The 15,458-nt window shown below is 48.3% G+C and overlaps 1 protein-coding gene across 4 annotated transcripts in view; it reads left to right on the top strand.

Annotated features, from left to right (window-relative positions):
• Positions 1–15,458, top strand: part of MIGA2 (mitoguardin 2) — a 109,912-nt gene that overhangs the window by 7,589 nt on the left and 86,865 nt on the right. For all 4 annotated transcript variants that reach the window (XM_085614018.1, XM_085614016.1, XM_085614020.1 and 1 more), the window contains exons 4-6: positions 5,305–5,411; positions 10,805–10,919; positions 15,062–15,195. In XM_085614018.1, the coding sequence (XP_085470144.1) occupies positions 5,305–5,411; positions 10,805–10,919; positions 15,062–15,195 (356 nt within the window). The remainder of the gene's footprint in view (positions 1–5,304; positions 5,412–10,804; positions 10,920–15,061; positions 15,196–15,458) is intronic.

Here is a 15,458-nt window from a genome sequence, read left to right as displayed (position 1 = left end):
CTGGTGGATGGTCCTTATTATGAACACTATTGGGATGGATGAGCCCATGTGACGCCTGCCACAACCCCTTTCAGAGGGCCACTGGGCCAGCAGCAGTTACTGGGCTCAGCTGTAGGGGCTCCTGATGTCCGGGGGCCCGGCCAACTATGGATTCTGGCAACTGGGCCAAGTGCCCCTTCAGCCCTTGACTCTCAGGGTCAGCGCAGTCTGAGCACAGCAAGGCTCCTTCAGGGGAATGGGATGGACACAGGGAGGTGGCTCACAACTGAAAAGGCATGCAGTAGAAACAATAAATAATTGTCCAGCCAAATACTCACTTTTAGGATAAAAGGACTATTTTATTTCTGCCCCTAACACAAAGGGAAATTTGACATCCAGAAACAATTACACAGTCCCCCTGAGGTTGGGCCTCTAGTGTTTCATAGGCAGTTCCCTGTCTAACGCTCTCTCCTTGCTCTAGCGGTAGTGGGTATTCCCTATTGACTGTAGCCACCCACCAGGGTAAGCCCCACCAGTAGTCAGTCTCAAGAGTCCACTCCAACTGTCTTTTAAAGACAAAAGTGTTCCAGTGTGGAAGCATTATCTAGCAGGCAAGTTCGCCTGGGGCCAAATTGGCTTGAATTCAGTCTCACTTGCGCCTGCAGGATCGAAGTATCGGGAGTTCCTTTGGTTCAGGTGAGTTCACTGCATGCGCGACGATCCTTGAGGTTCTCACACATGATCACGCACCTGCGGTGACTGGAGGTTCCATGCAGCTCCTTCTTGCAGGCTAAGTCTTTAGTACATCCCACGGTCGGGGGAAGGTGGTGCAAAGTTCCTGATGCTGATTCCTCATCCAGGTGTAGGTGAGGAGAGGTTCCCATGACAGCCTCACTCCTCCGGCGACACTCCAGGTCAGATCATAATTCTTGCTAGTCCTGGTGACCCCTTCTGGCAAACAGGGTCACCATATCTGCACTGTGCAGGGGCACCAACCCGATCGGCACAGCAGATTCCTGCACGGCGGCCCCTCATGGCATATGAGGTCACTGATCCTTCACTGTACACTGGTGCCAGCCCAATCGGCACAGCATTAGTTACAGCTCACTTTCCGGTGGCCCCTCCTGGCATGTTGGATCACTGATGTCTTGCTGCACGCGGGCTCCAGCCCAGTCGGCACATTGATATCCACGGCTCACTTCATGGCCCTCTCGTGGCATACGGAGATTGTCCACTCTGTCCTGCACATGAGCAACAACCTGATTAGTGCAGCAGATGTTTTGTCGCACCTCACACAGGTAGTCCCCTTAACAGGATTCCCCACTGGACCTCGCTCCCTCCAATGCTCTCCTCTTCCTCACGGGGCACACTGGTCTTGGCAAACAGGCAGGCGTTGGTGCTCCAAGGCAGTTGGTCTTGGATTTCCTGGGCGATGTCCCCTTACGCAGCAGGAAGACTAGCAGGCCTTGGCCCCTAATCCTGGTCGAAGCCAGAAGTCTTGCTGAGCTTCTCCTCACACAGCCCGACTGGCTGCTTCTCAGTTGACAGTTTTTGGGCTCTAAAGCTCCCCTTCTTACTGTCCGTTTACAGACCCCAAATGTGATTTAGAGTCTGAGCCTTTGAAATTTATGTTCGGAGTTGGCTCCTTTTAAAGTGCCCACTCCTCTACCCTCTCTTCCTCTTGAAAGCAGTCTGTCACAGCAGGAGCGACTTCAAAACTGGCAGCCCCACAACACAGGTCTTTTTTTTATTATTTTCAAAGCAACCACACAATACAATTGCTCAACGCCCTCCATCCCCCATCGGAGAGTTTATACGAAACCGTGACATCAAGTGTACAAAAGAAAAGTCACCCATCCTGCGCAGAGCTCCTCCCCACCCCCTCCCTCCCCCACCCCCTGTCAGTGTTCCTCCCTCTGCCAGCCCTCGTCCTGATGCGCCCCACCCAGCTCCATGAATCGTGTATGAGTGCTCAAACCTTCCCTAGGCAACTAAGGCTTTCCCCCATGCCTAACCACACCTCATGCGACCTGTGCACCCCACTGCTCCCCCCCTACTCCCCGCTCACCGTTTCCTCCTGTCGATCAGACGTACTCCCGTCGCCCTCTGCTTCAGACATCAGACCCTGAAGTTCCACCACCAGCGCCTCCCATGCCCGGGCCGTCGCTAGTGCTTTGTCGTCGTCCCTCCTAAGAGCTAATTGCAACCGGAGGGTGCCCTCTGCGCCTGCCCATCGCGCGAACGCCGTCCTCCACCTCCTAAAGCTAGGCCCCACCCGTGACTTCCAATGCATGGTCAGTTCCCTCTTGGCCATGATCAACCCTAAGTCGTAGAACTTACTAGTAAGCTTCGTGCGGCGAGTGTGGGGAAACCAAAGCAACAGGCAGGCCCCCATCTCCGGAGCGATAGAGCGGTCCGTCACCCGATTCAGGCAGTCCATAACCTCTTCCCAGTAGTCACCCAATTGCGCGCAGGACCAAAACATATGGCGAAAATCAGCCCCATCCCCCCCCGCAAACCCCCACAACACAGGTCATGGGAGTGGCGAGAGTTCTCAAATGGATGTCAGCCACAGTGATGTGTGCATCAAAAGCCTAGCACAGGGACCCGTCTCCTTCCTGAGATGTGCCCAGGCCCTTCCTTGTGACCTTGGTCTGAATCAAAGATCACCCTTTGAGGTGTACAGGGGCAGCCCTGCTCTCCATTCTCCAGTGTGTCCTATCCAGCTTACAGAAATGCAGCAATAAACAAATCTGTCTGGAGGGGTTCTTCTACCCCCTCACAACTCATCGTTCAGGCCTGGGTTTCCCAAAATGGGACCCAATATAATACACAGTGTTGGTATTGCTCAAAAGGCTAATATATCCTATTCTCAGTTTGGCTTCAATGGCTCATGGTCTACTGTGTATAGTTGTGGGCACTAGGGTGAGTATATACCATGCTTAACCACAAAAACCCCAGATAAGACCTAGGGAAGGGAACTAGAGGCACGGGGCACTAGGACCAATCAATAATGTTTAATACAAAAAGAGCCGCTCCCAGTATGGTGACCTAAGTGCTACAATGTTATTTTGTGAGTAAAGGCATCTCTCAAAAAGTGAAAGACTGGTCTCACACACCACCTAGTGTCATTCTTTATCATTGACCTGTCCTCGCCCTCTAAAAACGTAGTTTGATAGAGGGCGGCATACACCTGAAGACAGGGATGCACTTCTAAAGCTAAGTGGGGGCCCTTACAAAAAAAGTGAAGTTAAAAGGCCATTACAGATGTCAAACTTATTTTAATGTAACTGGCATCTGTATGGTGTTTAAAATAAATGTTCGGTGTGTTGGAGATTCTATTGTCCACCCACTGTGATGTGAGTGGTCGACATGTTTCTGCCTGTTGGCCCAGAAGGATCCGTGACATTTATCAGGACCTATAATACACAATTGGGCTCCACCCTTACCTTACTATGATGGTAGGGGTCCACTAAGTGGGGTGATCAATATCCCACTCCACCGTTGTGCGGCTAAAAATATTCAAGCATGTATGGAAAGAAATCAAAATGAATAGTAGCAGCAAGGGCACAGGTATTGTCATCCAATCAGCCACATACACATGTAAAACATAGTGAGTGGCTATAAGTGCAACAAACTGTGTCATTCATCTGTGCACTTATTAAGTAGTGGGGAAGTAATCCCCAGTGCTTACCCTATCAAATGGGACCTACTAGCCCCATAGGAGGGTGAGGAAGGAAGACCCCTTTTGTCAAGCGCTGTATTTGAGGAGAAAAAAGAAGTGTCCAGGTAAGTACTCTGGGTAAAGCAGTGAGCCTTAAAATTAGTGTATAACATGGAAAATTCCAAGAATACACTGACATCATTGACATACATACTCATCCACTCCAATTCACACGTACTCTCCTGCCTCTGCACCTACATCCGAGTTCCTCGCCTCCTCGCTGGTAAATGAGGAGAGTAAATGCGTGCTATTTATAGTGTTCTGGGGACTTGTTTCTCTCTTGCAAGATCTTTGAGGAAAATTCTCCCCCTGCTACCAGTTCATGTGCGTCCCCTGATAGTCAGGAGTGTGATCCTGAGCAGATTGGACTACTGTAACTCATTGCTGTTGGAATCCCCTCGATTTTTGATCGGGGAAATTGCAGCGAGTTGAGAATATGGCAGCTAAGCTGGCTCTGATGCGCCCCCGTCATTCTTCCTCCACTCTGGCCCTTGCGGAGCTACATTGGCTCCCCATAACACAGAGGATTTATTTTAAGTCCCTCTGTGTTGTGTTCAAGGCACTGCATGGTATGGGTCCCCTACCTTTGCAGATTAAATTTCGCTGGTATATACCCTCTCGTTGCCTTCGATCCTCCACGGCCTGCCTGGTGGGAGTACCTCGAATTAGAAGAGCTAGGTTTGGGGGACAAGCTTTTAGTGTCGCAGCTGCGAGACTATGGAATGCTTTGCCCCTGGAGTTGCGCCAGATAAAAGACCTTCTGGTCTTTCGTAAACAACTTAAAACCTGGCTTTTTCCAAAAATTTAATATTTTTCCATCGGAGTCCTTTATTCTTTCCCCTGGGGCTGCGCCAGCTGAATGACCTTAGGGTCTCTCGTTTACTTTTAAAACTTGGCTCTCTCCTAAAATTTAATATCTCTATATTTGTCTCCAATTCCCTGCTTTTCCCTCATTTAGCGCCAGGATGCTCGTCGAGTTGCAGTGCGCTTTATAAGATTCTATTACATTACATTACATTCGCGCCTTAACACCGGTGCTAATCAGCCAGGTAATTGGGTCTGGTTAGCGGTGATCCGGTGTCAACACCAAACGCTATTAAAAGGCGCCATGCTTGCCTGATTGCTAAATGAGAGCGTGTCCAGGCCTTAAAAGGAGTTTCTGGTGTCAGAAGCGGTGTCTGCCTGACATCCGTGGCAGTGCGAAGAGCGGCGGCCGCCGCCGGTGCCCCAGGGGTAATGTGCGTAGCGCATGCGCACAAGTGCCGCCATGGCTCTGGATGCTAAGACTGGTTTATGTTGGGTATCTGTTTGGCTCCCAATGCTGGTAGTGTACTGCTTGTAGGTGAGGGGGCTAGGCCTGGTGTATACCGGGTGCTGTTTTTATTTCTCAAACCAGTTTTGCTCCAAAGGCTGGCATTGTACTCTGTATTCATCTGGGGACTGTGGCCGGATTCAAAATCTGGCATCTATCTAATGGTTGGTTTACTTGCAACGACTGCAATGTGCTGAATATTGGTTTGGGCACCAAGGGTTGTATATGCCAATCAGACAGATGAGGACTGTATCATCTGGATAATTAACTGTTTTTCAATTCCTTGAAGGTTATTCTAGCCGAAGGCAGCAGAGCCCGAGCAGCAATGACACACTGAGTGGCATTTCTTCCATCGATCCCAGCAAGCATTCCAGTTCTTCTCACAGTCTGGCTTCGGTAAGATAGGAAGTTGATTGACTTCAGAATTCCCCAACCACCTCTCCTGGATGAGAGGCAGGCATTGTTGGACAGCCTAGGATTGATGGGGGCAAGGGTTTGAGGGAGGTAAAAGTGAACAACCATGAGAGCCTCCAGAGGTATACTTTCCTATAATCCTAGAACTGACTATCAGGATTTAACTGTTTATCATGATTGCGTTTGAAACCCTGCAGGGCTGATCGTCCACAAACCAGCGCAGGACCAGAAGCTGCCTCATTTCCTGCAGTGTTATTAATGCATAGTCCAGGGTGAACATTTAGTTTATTTTTCTGCGCTACTGGCGCTGTGCCTTGTGAGTGAACACATGAACATGACATATAGCTATTAGTTCACTAATGGGCACAAGCTCATTCATGGGGTTGTGGGAGAACGGTGTGTGTGCCCTCGTCCAGGCGCTGGCAGCATGGATCAGGAAACCCTAACTTTAGGATCAGTCACTAACATGTCTGAGGCATGAGGCCCTCACCATCATTTTGTTAAACTTGTGGCACAAGTGCTGTTCCTGGTGTAATTCTCACCTACTATGGGCCGACTGCAGGTGTGGTCTGTTGTGGGAGTTTTCCCAGCATGCTTATTTAGGAAAATTAGCGTGCTGTTAAAATGTGATCATGTGATAGGCTACTCTAGGAGAATATTGATCATTTCCTGGCATTTGCATTTCCATTCATTTAAACCACCTACCAGCTGTGTACTAACAATTGTCTGTAGTGGCGAGTTGTCATACCTAGCCAGGTGGAACTCGAGGCAATGTAGGCCCATTTGATGCTGTGGCTGACTGTGGCCTTTAATTTAACATTACTTATGCCTGTCACCATGATATATTCTGTCAGATTTTATTAAACTTTTGCAAAAGTACCACACATCAAGAGTCTAGGTTCTGCTTGGATATATTTCTTTTTGTCAATGCCAGGGACCCTTCCTCATGTTCACCTCCATGCTTTACTCTCCAATTAAATCACTGTTACTCTACTGAACCCCCACTGCCTCTTCCCAGCTTCACATAAGAGATACTTAAATGTTTAATGTGTATATCTTTTATTCTAACCCTAAGGCCAGCCTCGAAGCCTCTCCTTCTCTGGAAACGCATGTAAACTCTCTTGATGCATTTTAGACTTTGAATCAATATTGTCAATTGCCTTTTCTCTCTGAATTCTGGGACTGTCTCATCTTTTCCCTGGTTTCTCGTATTCACCGATGGCAGTCTCGGACATGTTCTCTTCAGTGCTAGTACCCGTCTTTGTACTGTTTCCTTGCACAGTTTTCCACTGTCTCCTAGTGCATCTTTTTTAGCTTGTCTGTTCTAGATGATTTCATTTGTCCTGTTGGTTAGCAATTGTGTGATTTACTAATGTGGTGTTTCTTTTTAAAAGACATGTTCAATTGATTTATGAATGTCTTTTTGAATTATCAAAACTAAGCAGAATAAATGCTCAAAAACCTCAGAATTAGTGGTCTCAGGTTTATCGCAAATATTTAAAATAAACCTCCCTTGACAACTTTCTGTGATTTCAAAGTTTTTACTTTTCAAAGCAGCACAGATTGACCTCAAGTGCATTACTCCGATTTCTGGAGGTTAAAGACCATTATTTTTTGGAAAAATTTCTGGATGACATCCAGCCCTCGTTAGCAAAAAAACGATATCTCCAATTCAGACACGGATCTCTACCACTGCGGGCCCTGTCAAACAAATGGTTGGCCCCTTCCTCCAGGTGGAGTCTTTGTCCCGGTTGTGATTCTGTAGAAGAGACCGATATGCATGTTTTGCTCTTTTGTCCCTCTTACATCAGGGCACAAACTAAATGGTTTGTTCCCCTTTGTAAATCAAGAGGTCTCAGGGACTACAGGGAGGTCTACAGATTATTAAAATATGATACGACCCCTGTGTTTGCATTCGCCACTTCAAGATTCCTCCTTTCTATGTGGTATGCAAGAAATGCAATAATTAAGCTAAAAGATGTCCAGCCCTATGATGCTTTACACTGTGATTTATTGTATTCAAATTGATTTTTGATTATCTCATTGTTTTATCTTTTTAGTACATTTTATCTATTTTAATTAATGAATTGTGGTATAGTATGATTTATGAATCCCTACCAATGTGCAATAAGTATTGTATATATGTGCTTTTATGGTTTTTAACCGAAATAAAGCTTTATGAATTGAATTGAGATTGACCTCAAGTGCATTACTTAGAACACTTGTATTCATTTTGAAAACAGGTATTGTAAGAACTCTTGTATGTTGGTCTGGTAGAGAACCAATGGTTTGATAGGGAGGGTGCGGAAACCTAGAATTGGGAGAGCAATAGACAGCACACTGAAAGGTTTATGGGGTCTCGATACTGACCGCTTTTACTGTCTGTTTCAGCCAGCAGTGTGTCTCGTTCTTTCTCATTGTAGGAGAGTAGGATCTGCTTTCATAGTTACCCCCACTTTTTGCTGGTGTCATTATGTTTACTGACTAGTCTGACTGGGATCCTGCTGATCAGGACCCCAGTCTCTGGACATGGTGAGTACTTGGGTAAACCCCAGATTGGCTACTGGTGTACCCTTGTAAGTCCCTAGTAAATGGTACTTTGGTAGACCGGGCATAGGTACACCAGGGGTCTCCCATGGGCTAAAGCAGGTATTATGCCACCCATGAGAGATCACTCAAATTGTGTCAACAGGCCTGCCATTGCAGCCTGTGTGAGTTGGTGCTTGCACCTCTCACGACAGATATCTTTCCTTATACCTGAAGTTACTGAAGTTAAAAACCTATAAGTCACCCCTAATGAAGGCCTTCAATCCTGAAGGCAGGATGCTCCGTTCTAACTGCGAGGGTGCCCATGCATGAGCAGGACACCTCTACGACCCTCTGAGTCCATTCTCCAAGGTTGTAAGTACATCAGCCATTCTGATACATAGAGTGGCCATGCGTCATTACGCGATGGCTCTTTCTAAACTGCCTGTAACAAACACTGTTGTGCTTGCATACACTGTAAAGCTCCTCTGAGAGGCTCTCAGTGCTCCTGGTACCAGTCTTCTAGATCGGGGCAGCAAAACTACGGCTGCTACCGACCAGAGACACGATTCTGCCCTCCTGCTGCTGAGCCAAGTTCGAGCAGGGGAAGGCGGGACAAAAGGTTTCCTGTCACAGGGAGGTGTGACCACCTCCCAAATAGGAATTGGTGTATTGGGACAGGGTGGGGGCGCTTGCCCGCGCCACTAGACTGTTTTGAAGGGCATATTTGGATCTCTCCTTGCATACTCCAGATGAAACCAGTTCCGGGAACCGTTTGCACCCGCTATGGCCTGAAACTGGACAAAGGACAAGGGAGTATCCTCCCCACTGTCCAGCCCCTCCTCTCGGAGGGACCCCTGAATCGTCCCAACCATTTCCTTAGGGTACTCGAGGGCTTGCCTGTGGGTGGGTCCCTAGATTCGTCGTGGGACAAGATTTAGATCCGAAACCACTTCAACCGGCTGGGCACTTTGGACTTCGCTTTGGGAACCAAGACTGCAACTGGGAAGACTCCTGCTGCTCCTGGTCTTGTCGTCCTGCCAGCCTTCTGCAACGTCTGTGGCTATACAGGTTCTTCACAAGACCTTTGGACATTCAAGACACCCAAAGGAATCTTCCTTGGAGTGAAGGAGTCTCACCCCTGCATCTGTAGACACCACAAAGAAGCTGACCGGTCTGCTGTTCCTTAGCTCCTACGGACTCCAAAATGGTCAGCAACAAAGGTGGTGGTTCTGCAATTCCCTTGAGGCCTACACTGTTTTCATAGCAAGTTTTAAGCCAGTATCCCTCGTCTTAACTGCTGGAGCTGGACCCCTGTCCACTGCGTAGACTTGCCATTGCCAAGGCTTGTTGACTCTCTCCTCCAGATATCTTCTGGCTCCAAGAAGGTCCAGCCTTAAGCGTCTCCTGCAGCCAAGATCTTTGTCTGCACCTCATCCTCTACACCGTGGGCCTTCATCCTTTGGTGAGCTGCTCGAGGTCCTCTTGCGACTCCTGTACCTTTGGCCTGTTGGACCTCCTGAGGGTCTTCTTTGGCTCCAGTGTGCTCCCCTGCTTGCTCGGGGCCTGCTCTGAGTTACCTGCTCGTGGTGAGTCACTTGGACCTTGCTGGTCCCGACACTGCCTTTTTCTACAACTAAGTTGGTTGCCGTTGCCATGGCTTGTTGCTGCCCCTGCTGAAACACGGACCCCTTGGCTCGTGACATCTGGCATGCGACAGCTCATGTACGGCTCCTGGTCTTCTACAGCATGACCTGGTCCGCACAGCTGCAACTTCAAGGGCACTGTCATCTCTCCTGCATCTCCAACATCGGTGGGCATTTGTCTTCCGTGCCTCCTGGCCACTCCTGAGCGGCATAGACTCTGTCTCCTCTGCTTGCAGGTACCCCTCATCTTGAATCCAACTTTAGGTTCATCCGACTCTTTCACCTTCTTCGCCACCTACTAAGCCCGCCTCCTACACTCATGAACTTTAGGTGCTTTCATTGGATGACTGTTTTTGTCTATTTCAGTGTTCTGCTCTGGATTCTCTGCTTTCTTCCCCTTTCTCTGTTTGTCCCTCGTTTGGAGTGTAGTTCTCTCTCCATTATTTGTTATTTGATGTTTGATGTCAGGGGGCTGTTTTTTTCTTTGTGCAGTTGTGTGTAACATTTGTTTTTTTAACACTGTGGGAGCATGTTACCTTTTTTTCTACTGATTGCTCCAGATCCCATTTCATTCTTTATTCTCTATTCCTGTTGCTCTAGCTCCACCACTTCCTTCATCGTTTTTGAATATTTTTCTCCCCTTGCCTCAGTTCTCTTAAAGCCACTGGTAGTAGCTGCTCTTTGGCAATGCTGGGGGCTTTTAAAATCTACTGGTATCGTCCATGCCAGTAGTGGTGACCCACCATAATAAAATTATAGAAAACATTGCTTCATTACTTTACATCCTGCAAGGCAGTAGATGTCTAGAGCGCATAGAAAACATTGTATTCTACACTTGAAGAGGGGCACCACTTTATATAACCTGGCGATGCAACACAGCAGTGATCTTGAAAGAGAAAACGATGCTCTGTACTCTTAACATAGCTGGTCGGTCATTGGTAAAGCCAGTCATATCTCCAGCTGAGCATTGACAAAGTGAGACCAACTATTGACACTAATCATGTTTTAACTTTGAAGTCCACAGAGTGAGTGATTTGCTCAGAATTATACGTTTTTGGTTGCATGCCGTAACCAGGCCAGGTCCTCAGCTTCCAAATTTAAGCTCCTTATCCACATGACTGATTCTCCTCCCCTTTCAAGCCTTGTTCTTCACCTACAGCCTATCCTAATCCTAAAGTACTCTCTTCATTGTGTGTTGGACAGATCGTAGCTGTAAACACATCTGGCTTGATGACCACCTCTGCTGCCTCCTGGGAGACCCAAGTGTTGGATGATGGAGCTGCGGGGGATTGCAGCGCCGAGAGCCTGTATGTGCAAGGTATGAACTGCTTTTCCAATACAATACTCCTTGATAATGGCAATAAAGCTGCTGAATTGTATGCCGCTGTCTGAGAGTGAATTTGTGTCCTTGGCATATTCTCTTCACCACAGAAGAACTTGTGTTGGAGCATTGCACGCTGAATGACCTTTCATTGCTGGAGCTGAGCTAGAACCTAGGGAACCAACAACCTTGCTTTGTCGCATGTTTTGTCATCCTTCAGTGCGAGACGAGCACTCATATTTGTTACCCACAATGATAACTGGGTCGTGGATGTGGGTTCTACCAGACAACTTATGTTTCCCATCAAAAATCAAGTTATGGGTTCAGAATTGGGGCTGTGTCACTCAGATCTGGTAGGTGCCTTCCTTTGAACGCAGGACAGACGTATAGATTTGTTGTTCTGGGACCCCCAAGATGATGTGCGTAGACCCCACCGTAAAATGATACTTGAGCACCACCTGCAGTGTGGCTGGGTGCATAGTGAGGTTTGACTTTACACTGGGTGATAGGGCGGTGACTCCTCTTAAGACGAAACCTGATGACCCCACTGAGCATTCCTCTTGCAAACCGTTTCTTTATCCGTTTTTTTTCCGGTAATGTTTTGTCCTTGAACTGTCGATCTGTCCATCACTAATGCATCCCAGTTTATTTAGTTAGCAGCCATTGCTTATGTATTGGACCGCCCAGCTCATTCAGCCTCTCCGGCATTCAGATATAGAAATTTCTTTCCCTGTCTGTTTTATGTTAGTCTTCTACATACTACCTTAGTCCGTACACCTGCTCTGACTTTGTAGCATAACACATAGTGCTCTGCAGTCTTTAACCACAAGGACTCGTATTTTTACCGCTCATCTTTGTTTTTCAGTTCTGGGTGGGAATTGAATATTGATATAACTAAGATTAAATGCTTGTTTACATAGCTTTAATAACCATTCCATCATCGCTCGAGCATCGGGTTGTGTCTTTCTTTCGCAGATTGTTTCCTAAAGCAGTAAAGGTCACAAGCTATCCTGCGAGGTCTAGGGCCCATTGCAGCAGTGTGGTGGTGGAGTCTACCCTAAGCTGCTGCTTAGCCACCTAGGCTGATTCACTGTGCTTTTGTATTTACCATCGCTGTAGGAAGGTGGATATCTGACTATGGTTACCCCCAAATTTTTGCCTAGTGTCTAGCTGGTTTTTCGACTTAGTTGGCCTGAGATCCTGCTATTCAGGATCTCAGCCTGGCTGTTCTCTCTTTAAAATGGACTCCATGTACCCTAGGTACATACCCAATTGGTTGGATCACCCTGTCAGCCCCTGTACCAGTGTACACTAGGTACCCAGGGCATTGGTGTACCCAAGGCCTGCCAGGGGCTGAAGCATGTATTATGCCACCCCAGGCTTGGCCTAACAATTTGACACAACTGGCTGATCACTCAGCTGGGGTAAGTTGGTGTAATCACCTCTTACTTAGGTGTAGTATACCTATACCTAACCTTAAATGGGACACCTGGTAACCTATAAGTCACTCCTATGGCAGGCCTTAACAATCCTGAAGGCAGAGTGCTTGGTTCCATGTGAGATGGTGCTCTGGCATGAGCTGAGCCTGTCTGCAGTGGTCGGAACAACTTCCTTCTACTGTTTCCAGATATCGTCATACCATATACTCTTAAGTGCATTATGAACCTCGCGGTTAAATGCTATCTTTGGTTTGGCTTTATCAAAACATGTCGAGTAAGGTGTCATACGAATTGGAATACTAACCCCTCGCCAATTCTGGCGACGGGGTTAGCATTCCACCCTTCTAGAGGGACACGACATGTACAGTACCTGAAACCCGGGTAAAATCAGACATAGCCTCAGCTCCACAAAATGGATGCTGCCACCACAGACACAAGTCTGCCCTCCTGCTGCTGGGAGTCCTTCCAGCTTGGGAGGTGTGGACAAAGGGTTTCCTGCCAGGGGAGGTGCATGCACCACCCCAGACAGGATTTTGTGTATTGGTCAGGTAGGGCTTGAAAGAAACCAGACATGCCTGTGGCTCACAAGGAGCCTCGGTGCATATGCCAGTTCAAACCGGTCCTGGGGCACACCAGTCCCGGGCCTGGGGCGAGCTGGACAAAGGATTGGGGGTGTAACCACCCCCCTTCCTGGTCCCACCCATAGGGAGGGACCTAGCAGGTAGTCCGGCCCCTAGAATCCGCTTAAAGGTAGGAGCTGTGTCCTAAGACTTCAGACATCCTGGAATCAACTTGAAACTAAGAAGAAGACGGGAACTTCGACATTCTGCTGCACAGAAGACTGAAGGAAATCTCCCCTGTGGTCAGGGAGTGACCACCTTGCTAACGCAAGCACCATCCAGCGAATCAACGTCTGCTTTGCCGCCGCCTCCCGCCGGAGCCCGAGCCCAGAGACTGACAAGACCTGGACCTCCAGACCTCTCACCGCCCGATCCACAGTCCCTGAAAAGAGGAGACCCGTGGAGGCACCGAGACACGTGGAGCCAGCCATCTTGAAACGACCACGACAAGCTGACAAGTGCAACAACCGAGGCTCCCTCCAAGTTGTGCTTTGGGATCTGAGAAGCCCAACCCTCGAGCAGCATCTGCATCAAAGGTGAGCCCTCCAGCATCTCCACGATCTGCGTGGGGCCCTTCTGCATTTTGCCACTCGACGCGCCTAACCGGTTGCTGGCCCGCTGGCTAGTAGCCATCTTGGCGACGAACTTTACAAAATACACCGCTGGTCTGGTTGCTCCAGACTGGCCCTTGCTCCCCTCCAAAGGAGCAGTTCTTCTGACCTTGCTGGTCAGAACCATCAGCTTATTTCATCTCCTACAACAATTGCTTTTGCCAAGGCTTGTTTGCTTCGATCAAGTCGCCGACACCGCCGACAGCGAGAGCCTGCGTGGGACAGCTCGTGAACCGACTCCTGGACGTCGTCGACCTCCAGGGACCACGTGGCTGCAGAGACAAGCTACACCTTTCTTCCTGTTTGCACCCGACATTGCCTGGTACCCACCTGGTGCCACGCTGGTCACTGGCTAGTGACTGTGAACACTGTCCCCTCTGCTTACAGGTCTTCAACATCTCCGATCCACTCTTGGATCCACTGCATCTCTCCCGGACCGACCGCCTGCAGCATCTTTGTCTTCAAGCTCCACGGAACCGATAGAAGAAACCCGACGCACTTCGAGGCCTACGCACCCGCTTCCTGTGGGTGAGGTAAAGCTGGCACACCTGTGCCCAAGTGTAGTATTACATCTCTAGTGCCTGTGTTCCAAATCTTGAGTTCCTAGTCCATCCGGAAGATCCTTTTTGCAGTAACTTTGTACTTTTTACGCACCCATTGAAACCTACGGGAGCACGCGTGTGACTATTTGCTCTGCACACGCCACCCGTGGACCTCCTGGTCACTAACTGAAGTTAGCTCCTTGTAGGCCCAGCGATTCTAGAGGCCCTAGGCCTTTTCCCTTTTCTGTTCGTGGTACTTATACCACTATTTTAGTATATGGTTTGAGCGGCCACCAGGGCCTATCCATATAAAGTGCAACTTCTGTGTATTCTACTGTAATCTTGTTTGACGATTTGTGCTCCTGTGCTCATAAAGAGACTAGGGGTTACTTTGAGAAATAAATACATATATATTTTGAATATATATCTGTGTGGTGTCCTTTCATTGGTATAAAAGGGGGTTGCATTTGGTAAAACAGCTGGCTTAACACGCTTCACGAGTTTAGCCTCAAAGACTGCTTAGCCTACGCTACCACTAGGGCAGCTAGTCCGAAAAGGTTGACTTACAACCACACCATAAGGGTTGCTTGGCATGGTACAAGGTGATCACTTTAACTAGTGAGCATCATATACCAGGCCAACTTCTCACAATCGCCCTAAGGGATAGCATTGTATTTTCTGTGTGTTTGAGTTCCTCTCCTAGAGTCCAGTTTCATTTCATCAGAGCACCTCTCCCTTTAAATAAGTTTACCCTTTGCTAACATTGCCTTTGGAACACAGCAGCACCTGTATTGATAAACTTGGCAGAATGCAGGAATTGGCTTCTCGGTCTCGCTTGTTGATTTGCAGTATTGCATCCTGATGCCATTTTAGAGGCCGTGTATATGCTGATGTTTGACCATGTGTGTGCTGTTTGCCTTCCACCAGGGATGGAGCTGTTTGAGGAAGCATTGCATAAGTGGGAGCGGGCCTTGACCATTGGTCAGAGGTGTTCTTCCAGCACCCCCACACCTCAAGAGAGAGAGCAGCAAAACGAAGCCATCTCTGTGGATCTCCCGGAGGTGGGTACCGCAAAAAGATACAGGAAGGAAATGCTGTTGTTTTGGATACAAAATGCAAAGGACCGACCTGGAGAGTCAGGTTTTTGTGCACCTGTCATATTGGTCTCTCTGTGAATGAGAGTAAGGGGTTGTGGTGAAGAACAGGAGATGTGCTGTGAGGGGAAGGGCAAAAGAGCTCTATGGAACAATCCGAGCCGCAATTGAGCGGTTGGATTTTTAAGTTGTAAAAATATCTTCTTCAGACTGATGTGAGGGGCTATGAC

Source organism: Triturus cristatus, chromosome 1_2 (genome assembly GCF_964204655.1).
Source record: "Triturus cristatus chromosome 1_2, aTriCri1.1, whole genome shotgun sequence".
Taxonomy (NCBI): domain Eukaryota; kingdom Metazoa; phylum Chordata; class Amphibia; order Caudata; family Salamandridae; genus Triturus; species Triturus cristatus.
Note: the sequence above shows the minus strand (reverse complement) of the source record. Positions and strands in the feature narration are given on the sequence as shown.